This window comes from Pterocles gutturalis, unplaced genomic scaffold (assembly GCF_000699245.1).
Source record: "Pterocles gutturalis isolate BGI_N339 unplaced genomic scaffold, ASM69924v1 scaffold4297, whole genome shotgun sequence".
NCBI lineage: Eukaryota > Metazoa > Chordata > Aves > Pterocliformes > Pteroclidae > Pterocles > Pterocles gutturalis.
Window position 1 is genome coordinate 129,739 of NW_010115122.1, and position 12,097 is coordinate 141,835.

A 12,097-nucleotide genomic window follows, 5' to 3' on the forward strand; every position below is an offset into this window, starting at 1 on the left:
CCCCCAACCCTTTTGGGCCTCTCCCCTCCTTTGCGGGCTTCCTTCCCCTGGTCTGTCTCCTTACCCACTTCCCTTTCTTTTCACACCTTCTCCCCCTTTCCAGTTTTTTGTAATATGTTTGTATGCTCTGTTTATGAAAGATGATGTACAGATCAGCATATTTACAGTTAGACAAAAAAAAGCCAGTAAGGAGTTGTGTTGTTATTTAGGTGACTTTCAGGTGCATCTGCCTCCTGCAGTGTGGGTGGTGATGATCAGACAGACAATAGAGGCTGCTGTGAACCAAGTGCAGGATGAAATGATTCCACTCCAGCTGTTTTTCTGTTCTAATTAGCATTAAAAGGAAAATATTTATCAGTTAGCAAGTTTTTCATAATGGCAATGCTGAGTGCTGGAAAAGAGAGCCCAATCTCTTTGAAACATTAACTGAGATTTTGGTTTTTTTATAAGATTCTAGGAATACTTTTGTTTTCTTATTCTCATTTTATTCTATGTAGATGATTTGGAAATGCACGATCTCTATGCGGATATAATGTAGAAAACTTTCCATTTTGTTTTATGGATGATGTTGTGGTTTTTCATTTGCAGCAAAGCTACCTCTATTTCAGTCAGAATTTGACAGAACAAACACTTATTGTCAAAGCTTATATTCCAAATCTGGGTAAATAAACTGTATATTTATGGTGGTGTAAATGCCTCACAAATCTCAGAGCAAGTATCTCCTTAGTAACATGATCTCTCTGGTAATAAAAAATGCCAAGGTTTAGTATTTAACAGCTTTTTAAAATACATTACTATAAATAGCTGGAATTATACAATATAGTAGCATATTTATATAACTTCAAATAACAAGGATGCTTTTTTGCATATATAAGTATAGTTATTTTTAAAATACTGTTCAAAAATGGACTTTTTGCACTGTGGACAGCAGTTATATTTAATAGAATAATTTACTATTTCAGCTTTAAATGTGCTATTACTTAAATTAATGGAACATTTTTCAAGGTCTCTTTTTTTCTGAGAAAGAAAAGTAAAAGCAGAAGTTCCCAATTTATCTATAATCAAGTGTTGTCTTCAACACTTTGTAAACTTTAATAATATCCCCTCTTCTTTTTTTGTTTCTAAACTTCATAATCTTAGTTTTTATCACTTTCTCTCCACATGGAAGTCTCTCCATCCACGTATAATTATTTTTGTGGCCTGTTTCTGGATCCCTTCTCTTTCTTCTATAACTTTTAAGATAGGGTGGCCAGAACCCAAGACAGGTGAGAGTACCTTTGATTAATATACCAGCATCATCATGTCATTGTTGTGGGCTGTTTCCATCATCAGCTGTAAGCATGCTAGCCTTGGGGGTTTGCTCCTATCCATAAAGCACCTGTTTTAGTGACAATTCTGTCTGACTTCAGTTAATTTCGAGTTCTGACATTTGTGTTTAAGAGAATCAATTCTGTTCTTTCATACATTGTGGATTACATGTCCATTTATATTTATTTATGCATGAGATCACGGTATTCATTTACATAATCTGTCCACCTTCCTTTCTGAAGTCCTTTTTGCATTCCTTACAGTTCTATATCATCCTGATTAGCCGGAGATAGCGGGTGGTGTCTGAAAATTATTTCAGACTCTATTATTTTTCATGCTTAAATAGGCTTTCTTCAGGGTTTTCTGGTATAAATTCCCTATTCCTAACAAGTTGTTCATTGGGAAAAGTACAAAAAAATAAATATACGTGCCATCTATATGTGTTGTTTACTTGGGCAGGTGAATAAACTCTGGGTAAGTTTTTACTTGCTGACATTTCAGCTAGCATCAGGGATGAGTAGGAATTCTTGTCTTGCTTGATGATTTTCTTTAATAATGAAGCTTTGTTTTTAAACTTTTTTTCACATAAAGCTTTTATTTTCTTTTTTTCTTTAACTGAAGCTGATTCAACAGGTACTCATTCTTTATACACAACATACAAGGACTATGAAATCATGTTCCATGTTTCTACTATGTTGCCATACACTCCAAACAACAAGCAACAGGTAAGATGGACCATGCCTATTTAGAATTAATTTTTCCTCCATCTCAGGAGCAGATGAACTATTGAATATTTATGACAACTTTCATGTGTTACTAGCAAAGGAAACAGCTAAAGAATCAAAAGTAAAACTGGCCATCTCGGTGCCAGGGAGGTGAGTAAAGCAGATCATTGTAGGTACATCATAAGTAGACTTTTTTTTGCCATGGGACTGTTTTCTATTTAATTATGCATTATTTACGCAAACTTCAATGTAAATTGAAGTTTGAGTAAATGCTACTGACATTAAATGCTAATGACATTAAAGGATACAGATACAGATTTGTTGACACTAAATGCTACTGACATTATTCACTAATGTCAGTAGCACATCTGTGTTACATAAATAAGTGTTCATACCTTATGTCAAAAGGACCAGAGTGTACTTGACAAGATTTTCAACCTTCTGCAGCGAAGTCCATTGCACTTTAAAGATTGCATTCAGCAAATTGCAACATGCACAGAATCTTATACTACTTTGTGGTTTACCTTTCTCTTTTACTGTAGTCTTGGATTTACTGAAAGAAGCCTATTGGAAAATTATTATAGTGTGTCTTAAGGACAGTGACAATTATTTTCAACTTGAAATAGAACCTATTTCTGGCTTGTAAATATGTGTGCAGTGGGGAATGTTTTCTGCCTTCCATGTATCACTGATTACTCTGATACTAGCAGGCTGATGTTGTTGTTCTTCCTCCTCCTTTCGCTTAAAATTTTCCCTAACTTGATCTTCCCCTATGTTACATGTAGAAATGAAAGTTAGAAAAATGAAAATGCCAATGCCTGAAATTTATTAGATAAATAACTAACTGTGATACTTGTCATAAATCCTCAGTTGTTTCTGTTTGCAGCTTGAAATAGAATTTGGAGTAAAACATTGAACAAAGTAATTAGTAATAATGAGAAATAAATAATTGAAAAATGTGAGAAGACTTGTGTTTTAACCCATGCATCTTTTTTGTTGAAGCTTCTGAGAAAACGACATATTGGAAATGATATTGTGACAATAGTTTTCCAGGAACCTGGAGCACAACCATTCAGCCCAAAGAACATTCGATCCCACTTCCAGCACGTCTTTGTCATTGTAAGAGTGCACGGTCCCTGCACTGACAGCGTTTGTTACAGGTACCTATCACCAGTTGCACTGGAAATGTGGAATTTGAGTGCAAAGGGAGGTGTCATTCCTCTCTTCAGTTCTCAGTAGGGAAACATAATGAAAGACGGGTTGAGGAGATTTTGGGACATGTGTGTCTATTCACTTTAAAAAGTGTTCTAAATTCACAAGAGTATGTAAAGGAAACATACACGATGAGGAAATTAATGCTGTTTGTATGTGTGTACGCACATGCACAGATAGATCTATATACACAGAGAGAAAAAAAGCATTTGGGAATGATTTTTAAATTCTGTTCCCACTTCCTTTTTATTCTCTTCATTGAGAGTATGCTAGAGGAGTATTTCTATTCTGATTCTTATGAATTCACTTTTTTGTTCAGATAATTGGGGCATCTGAGCTTATTTCATTTTTGAAATGAAGACAGTGAGAAAGTATGACTAACCTTTCAGAAGGAAGCTAAGCTGTCTAAAATATTTTGTCTGAAATGCCGTAATTTCTTATGTCATTTCAGTCCAACAAAGAAATTCCAGAGCATTATGCAGCCAAAAAATCCTAGTGTCACCTTAAAGTCTATGTGATTAATAGAGAAAATGGTAATTGACAGTAACATACAAAGATTTGCAAGATAAGATTCCTATTTAGCATAAGTTTAACCAAATTGAAAGCATACAGAAATCATGTTTTTGAGTTAGGTCTTTTTACAATCAGTGAAACTTTTAATCTTTGTTACATCCTGAACTCTTAATGTATTTTTTTTAAATGTTGACTGATCTCAGCAAACTTTTCTAAAGCTGCTTTACTTAAAATATGAAATGTAAGAGTAGTAGATTTAGAGTAGTTGTCTTGAAGTGAGGTAGCCTTTGAATTAATTTGTCTTTCTTGAAATACAAATGTTCACCTAAGTGCTTCATTCAGTCAAGTGCTTGTTGAGAGGAAGAGCTAAGGTGGTTAACTGCAGTGTCCGAGATGGTGTATTCATATTTTTCAAGTGAGTATAGTAAGTAAGGTTTGAAGGCTTTAGCCTCCCTGTAAGTTTTTGGTAAAGCTCCCTCACGCAGCACTTCCAGAACTGATGCTGGACTTGGTGCATGTATTAACTTTCTTAAAGTAGGTACGTTCCTGTTGATACTCATAAGGCAGCTTATTGACAAATTCCTCGCTACATAATTTATGCAGACTTAGCTTGTTCTTAAACTTTTAGACATATGTTTCAGCTCTTATTCTGTACAGAAACTGATTTTGAAATAGAGTAGGAAACACACCTGCAAGGGCTATAGCTGCATTTTCCTTTTCAATGGAGTATTACAAAGACAGAAAGATGTGCTTTTGGTTATTACTTTAAATGAAATGACTACATATTTTCAATTTCTTCCTTTTAAAAAGCATGGGCAAGATTTATACTGTAATAAAGTTAAATATCTCGGTTCTGTTTCTGGCCTTCAGACTTGTGAATTACATTCATTTTTCAAGTGTTCACAACTACGAGGGATAGAACCTTACTGGTTATGAGTGAATAAGATTTAAGAATTCCAGCTTTAGTGATGCTACATGCTTACATTTTAAGGGGAGGGGGAGCAGGTAGGAACAAAAAATGGAGTATCAATGTTCATTTTAATACAGGAGACCACCAAAGCATTGTATGTTCTGTGTACTGTCTTTAGGATGGAAAAATCTTTTTTTTCCCTGCTCAGTGCAAACACTTGAGTTAGATTTATAGAATTTTATTATGAAAAGTTTTTTAGGAAACTTTTCCAAGTAAGTTTGACCTCTTTTAACTGAATTATTTGGAACATTTTCATAGATTCATAATTCTAGACAAAACAGGAAGCCATATAGCATAAAAAAGTACTGGAATTTATATTATAAACTACATAAAAGGAATAAAATCAAGCACTGTCTTGGGCCAGTGATTCTCCCTCTCAACTAAGATAAACAATACTTTTAAAGTCTGGCTTCTCTGTTGACGCCGTTCACTTTTTAAAACTCTAGCATATGTTAAAGATTAAATTCTTATCCCTGTGATTCATGATATTGAAAATGTAATCAAACAAAATGTCACAGGTAGTTTTTCCTTACATCCCATACTTGTATTTAACGCTTAGCCTTCAATCTCTTAATAAGAGATCCTTTAGGACCCCTGAGAGTCATCAAGAGTCAGATGGTTGCCTTGTGAGCACCCCCTGTAGTGTACTTTTAGATATATTGGCGTACATTTGAATTAAATATGGCAGTCAGTGACATCTTTCAATATCAGCTGACAGAAAATATAATTTAAAAAAACAAAAATAACCAAACAGAAAACACCCCACCACTGAAGACCAGAAGACATAATTAAAGATTTGGTGACTTAATTTTTATTTTTGGTGTTCCTTTGTGGCCCCTATCCTATTTTTCTTTATAAAACTCCATTACCATGATATTTTGGACAAAATTAGCTAATGTGTTTCCAGATCTACTTACAGATGCAAATCTGTAAGTCAGTGCAAACTATTGGAGCATTTCTTGTCTCAAAATGGTTGAAGTACAGTTGTCTGTCTTCTCTGAGGACAGACTGCCAAGTGAATGGTACTGTACTGGAATGACAAACCTTCAGTGATGCCAAACAACTCTCATCTGCTCTGTATCAGACAAGAATTGGCCAGGCAGAATAGCTCAGCTTGTTGGCATTGCCTACGGTGATCTTATTGTCAGTCCATCACTTGATGCAGAAACCAAGAGGAAGAGTTGAAAAAGCAAACAGCTATTTTTAATTTCTGCAAACTTCTAAGAAATTTCTTATTTCTAGTATTTTTGGAGTCTGCTTCTGTCACTAACATGGAATATCAGCTACTGTAGTTTTCAATCTAGAAATTTAAAATGTAATCAGTAGTGTGGTGTATATATGCGGTCAGTCACCAGAAGATGATTCTCACAGGGAAACTGGCCTTGTGAGATCACTTTATCTTTTTAGCGTGTCTATTTTATCTAGATTTCTAGTATTAGTTGTGCACTTTGTCTTCTTCTCAGATGAGCTTTTCAGCTTTAGGTAGCTAAATTATAAGCTAGCCTTTGTAACAGTATATGTCAGAAAATTTCTGTTTCTAGTAAAGATAAACAGAATTCAGAACTACCATACATGAGTGATTACTTTATAAAAAAAACCACAATTTTGCACTTGAAACTCTAAGCTGTGGTACTGAGGATGACTCAAAAATGCCTAGATGCAAAAATAAGAGACCTTCTGTTTATACAGTGAAGGGGACATAACCTCTTCTTCCTTATTCTTTTGGATCTTTTAGTGTTGCTGTGACAAGATCCAGAGATGTACCATCCTTTGGACCACCTATTCCGAAAGGAGTCACATTTCCGAAGTCAAATGTGTTCAGGGACTTCTTACTAGCCAAAGTCATTAATGCAGAGAATGCTGCTCATAAATCAGAAAAGTTTCGTGCGATGGCCACCAGGACCCGTCAAGAATACTTGAAAGACTTGGCAGAGAAGAATGTCACCAACACACCCATTGACCCTTCTGGCAAGTTCCCCTTCATCTCACTTGCTTCAAAAAAGAAAGAGAAGTCCAAGCCTTATCCGGGAGCAGAGATCTATAGTTCTGGTGCTATTGTATGGAGTGTCCATGCCAAGGATTACAGCAAGGGTATGGAAATAGACTGTCTCCTGGGCATCTCCAATGAGTTTGTAGTCCTTATTGAACAGGACACGAAAAGTGTGGTGTTCAACTGCTCCTGTAGAGATGTGATAGGGTGGACTTCAACGGACACAAACATCAAAATATTCTATGAGAGAGGTGAATGTGTGTCATTGGAGAGCTTCATCAGCAACATTGATGATATCAAAGAGATCGTCAAAAGGCTGGAGGTTAGAATGTGTTCTCTTCTTTGGTTCCCCTTCTTTGCTTTCTCTTCTCACCCGGCTTCCAATTAGGGCTTCAGTTTTGGTAATGCTTGGGATCTGCAAGTCTGTTGTAATTTTTATCATTAAATCTAGAAGGACTTTTCTGCTTTTATTTCTGAAAATCCTATATTGCTTTGACTTTTATAAGATACCAGCCAACCTCATCATCTTGTGTGTGTCAAAAACGTCTCAATACTTAAAAAAGAAAAGAAAGCAGGACCTTCAGATGTATAAATTGTTCCCAACATGATAAATACAGAAGTGTCACCTTATATCTTTTCCTTGTTTTCCTTCTCTTTCTGTTTTATAGGCTTGTCCTATCTTATTTCAAATGAAGCTGTAATATCTTTGAGACTGACATATTATGTTGCCAGCAGGATGCAGTCCCAGTCCCTGCTGCAACCTTCAGATATCCTCTGAATGCATGTGATAAACTAAAAATGCAGTGAATCATAGTATCTGTCTAGAAAACATCTGCTTATTTTTATCCAATTAATTCTGAAAGAATGTGTTGTGTTTCACTGTCTTTCCTGTAATTTCACAACTGTAGCTGTATAATGGCCTGGTTTTCCCTCTTTCCTGGTTCTGTTGAATTGCTCTTGACGGTGTTCGTGCTAATGGTACACAGAGGAGTTGGCACAGGCTCCAGTGCGCCGTGTTTAGTAGCTGCATGCCGCCACGTTCTGACTGAAAGTAATCTTGGACTTTACCAAAACAACTAGAAACGTAGCATGGTTGCTTACTGAAATGCATCAGAAAAATGTAGAGATGCTTGTGTAACTCCATGTGTTTATCTGTTGTGTTCTGCCATGTGTTTTCTGAAATTCCTGTGGTTTTAGTAAAAACTTGAAAGCAGAACTTGAGTAACCAGACTGAAAAAGACTAGTTTGAGTGATGAGACCCAGCTGATTACACACCTAGGACTGTGATACATGTTCCTTGACTGTGTCACACCATTATCTTGGGAGTTGGTTGACTGTACAAAAATGAAGCTCTCTGTTATCACGGAAGGTCTCACCGTGCATTAAATTCTGTCTCCATTTCAATTCACAGCTTGTGACTAAGGGCTGTGAAACAGTGGAGATGACTCTGCGTAGGAATGGTCTGGGTCAGCTTGGCTTCCACGTGAACTATGAAGGCATCGTGGCAGACGTGGAGCCCTACGGCTATGCGTGGCAGGCAGGACTGCGGCAAGGCAGCCGGCTGGTGGAAATCTGCAAGGTGGCTGTAGCCACTCTGAGCCACGAGCAAATGATTGATCTGCTGAGAACATCAGTAACAGTCAAGGTCGTCATTGTCCCTCCGTATGAGGACTGCACACCACGCAGGTATTGTGTAATAGCTACATTTGGCCTGAAATTATATCTTTATTTGTAGGGTTGGGGTAGAAAGAAATACCACAGAATAAGGGTTAGCCTCCAAACCCCATGGTATAGCTGTTGCATTCCAGTACTGTAAGGTGAAAGAGGAGAGCAGGAAAAACTGCCAAGATTTGGACTTCAGGCCCCACAAAATATTTGTCGAACGCCACAGTTAAATAAAATGTGTAAAGATCCTCACACATCCTTTAAATTCACATGGAAATCAAACAACTTTTTGTTGAAAGTTGTGGTTTATGGTATATCAAAAGTAATTGTACATTTCCATCCTGGTTTTCCAATTCATGGGTAGTTTGCAATGTCTGCGGATGTAATTCTTGAACACTATGAACAGACTTACATTGTTCTCCTTTCACCAATGAGTAAGGCTGTAAATGACAACCATCTATCAAAGATACGGATCTGGCCAGAGAAATTGGTGCAAATTGTAATTCCCCTTTTCTCAGTAGTAGATCTTGCTGCCTCTCACTTCCCATCTGTGCTAAGCCTGAGGCTTGTGTCAACTGTATTATTGCTTTATAGCTTGAAAGTATAGCTTAATCAGAAATAAACATTAATACGTGTTTTTTCTAAATTGGACACTAAGTCCATCCATTTGTCCAGAACTCATACTACTGTCTAAAGCTTTTTATGATTTTTACTACTCCCATCTTAACTCTCTGCAGTTGTCTGTAGCATTCAGCCACATCACTGAACCTGATTCCCATATTCCTGACATCCTGCGTTAATATCTTGCAAATGCTGTATGATTAAAATGGAATGATCTTTAATAGACTAAATTTGCCTGCAGGCTAGCTCAAGGTTTACGCTAGATGTGCCAAGAAGCAGCAAGTACAGTTATCAAAGTTCAATATGTTCCTTGCTGTGAGAGACAGAGTGTTTTGCGCTGCTGTCTTCTATTCGGGCACTGTCTTTCTGGGGGTACATGGTAAATCTTTGTATACTTAGGAAGACTGGAGCTGAACTTAAATGCATATTTATTATGTTGATGTGAAATTGTGTCTCCAAGCAAAGGTCTTGTATAAAAAAATAATTCATGATTTGTTTTTACTGTGAGCTGCATTAACTCCTTTTGTAACTGGTAGCAAAATAGGAGCAGAGAGAAAAGGAATTTTGTCCTTTAGTTGTCAGTGGAAAATTTAATACATGTCAGGGATTAAAATGAGCAGTGGCATAAGGTCACCCATGAGGTATTTGGAAAGCTTTTGTACAGTATTTAGCAGCCCAAGCAAATGGAAAGTTCAGCTGCAATCACAGCAAAAGGCTTAGAGCAGAAAAATCTATGTGGAAAGCACAGATCCTATTATTCCTGAACTAAATTAAGTACAGCCAAAAGCAGGCTTAGCTTTAGTGTATCCAAACTCATAGCAGGAAGAGAAATGACTGCACTTTTTAAAATACTGTCCTCAGCATCAGTGAGTTTTGTTGTCTTGTAGTGAGCAAATGTTCATGGTGGGTTATTATGTAGTTATAAAATCTACCCTTTATCCTGCTTGCTGTGTCCAAAATCATTAACGTTTAGGAACTGTGTCTTCAATTTGTAGCTATCCTACGTATATTGCTAGAGACTTGAATTAAATCTTTGCACAAAGCAATTTCTCTTTTGGCAATTGGTTTTCCAAAATTACAGTCCTTTGTTGTGTCCTCTGGAGGTCATTTAGTATTTCTACTACAGTAACTTCTACAGACCGTAACTAAAATGAAGTTTGGCAATCGGTTTTCCAAAATTACAGTCCTTTGTGTCCTCTGGAGGTCATTTAGTATTTCTACTACAGTAACTTCTACAGACCGTAACTAAAATGAAGATCAGTTCTGCTTGGTATAGTACATTGATACGAGAAGCATTCCCTGTCCTCATAAATTGATTGGCATGAAGTTGGAGGAAGAGCAGGGGTGTGGTTAGATAAGATGACTTGCCAACAGGCACACAAGGTCAGTACCAGACAAAAAAATATATCTGGACACCCTGATGCAGAGAGGCAAACCTTGTTATGGTTAGAGCTCTCCTAAAAGCTCATCATTAAAACATTGCCACTGAACTCTTTTAGTGGACTGATTGCTGACTTTGAAGTTAGAGACAGTGCAGCAAGAGGGAATTGTGTACTCTTGCTTCTTAAACTGTAACTATGTCTCCAAAAAAAAAAGAGAAACGCAAACTACTGAAGTATATAATCACAAGGGAAACAATAGCAGAGACATAAAATAGGAAAAGAAAAGAAAGAAAAAGGGTCTCAACATTTTAGTGAGGTTGTGAGTGTACTCTGAAAACAAATCTCCTGATTGTGTCCATCTGCCATGCAGTGGTTCACATCGCAGGGTGGTGGCCCAGGAGCGTGCAAACTGGTTTTCTTTCAGATGAAGCTGAACTACATGTGTGTCAGAAGCACACCTTGTGCCTTCCAGCTGCTAATTCAATTTGCAGGTCAAGACTTAGGGGGTAGGTCAAAGTAAAACCACAAAACCATGTATATTGTGAACAGTAAGACCTCAGCACCAACTGTTTCATTTTGTAATAGCAATAAAAAACTCACTTAAATAGAGGTCTATCCATTTGTCAATAGAAATACCAAAATTATCCTCACTGAAGCTGAAGGTCACATCTACTTTCCAAATCTCTCGTTTTACATGTATGTGGAAGTTTGCCCTGCATCTTACATGGACTGCATAGCCCATGTCGGGTTTTACTCCAGTGCTGATGCTGTTCCTGTACATCCGCAGGAAGCAAAGGGCATCTTCTGGGCTTGGCATCTACAGTTTTTAGCAGGTGTTTTCACAGTGTGCAAGTTTATCAGCTGAGGTACACAGCCAAAGATGTTTGAAAATGAGGTGTAATGCATTATTTCATGGGAATCTTGTCTTTTCATGGATGTCTGTGCATCACTAAGATTTATCTCAAAAAGAAGAAACCTTTCAGGTCTTATTTGTCTGGTTGCAGGTAAATTCTAAAACCCATGACTTCTTTAAAATTAGGAAGGGAAGATAGCCCTTCTAGCAGACTTCTTAGCTTTTATTACCCAGTAATCAGATGGAGAGTATCAAAATCTGTTAAATAGGTTTTTAAAAAGCAAAATCTTACATTTACTGTTTCATAGAATTGATTCAACTCCTGTCTTCAGATTTTTATCCTTGTGAACAGGGTATATTTATTTTACTTTTTTTAGCAGCATGTTAAATTTCTTTATTTCCAGGAGCTCTTCAGAAAACTACCGTATGCCAGTGATGGAATACAAAGTGAATGAAGGAATGTCATATGAATTCAAATTTCCCTTCAGAAATAATAACAAGTGGCAACGAAATGCAAGCAAAGGACAGGGTCCTCATGTGACTCAGGTACCATCCCAAATACAAAGTCCAGTAACATCTAGGATTGGCTCTGGGAAAGAAGGGAAAATGCCACCCCCAGAACGAGCAGCCAACATCCCCCGAAGCATCTCTAGTGATGGGCGCCCATTGGAGAGCCGGAGGTACGTGTTGTCTTCAAATGGCTTTTCATTGCTGCTCAGAATCTTGCCTTGAAAAAAGCACTCTCTGAACACTGCTTTTAATCTTGGGTTTAATTAGTAAAAAGGCAACATGAATATAAGCAAAATGCTAGCAAAAAGGAAATGCCTTTCCTGGCATGATTAACCATAAAATGAAGTG

At 37.1% G+C, this 12,097-nt stretch overlaps 1 protein-coding gene across 1 annotated transcript in view; it reads left to right on the forward strand.

Annotated features, from left to right (window-relative positions):
* The window catches only part of SIPA1L1 (signal-induced proliferation-associated 1 like 1), a gene marked incomplete at its 3' end in the record, with an annotated part of 62,711 nt that overhangs the window by 21,154 nt on the left and 29,460 nt on the right, over positions 1 to 12,097 (forward strand). The window contains exons 5-9 of the mRNA XM_010075059.1: positions 1,930 to 2,033; positions 3,036 to 3,193; positions 6,464 to 7,040; positions 8,130 to 8,404; positions 11,644 to 11,919. Of these exons, the coding sequence (XP_010073361.1) occupies positions 1,930 to 2,033; positions 3,036 to 3,193; positions 6,464 to 7,040; positions 8,130 to 8,404; positions 11,644 to 11,919 (1,390 nt within the window). The remainder of the gene's footprint in view (positions 1 to 1,929; positions 2,034 to 3,035; positions 3,194 to 6,463; positions 7,041 to 8,129; positions 8,405 to 11,643; positions 11,920 to 12,097) is intronic.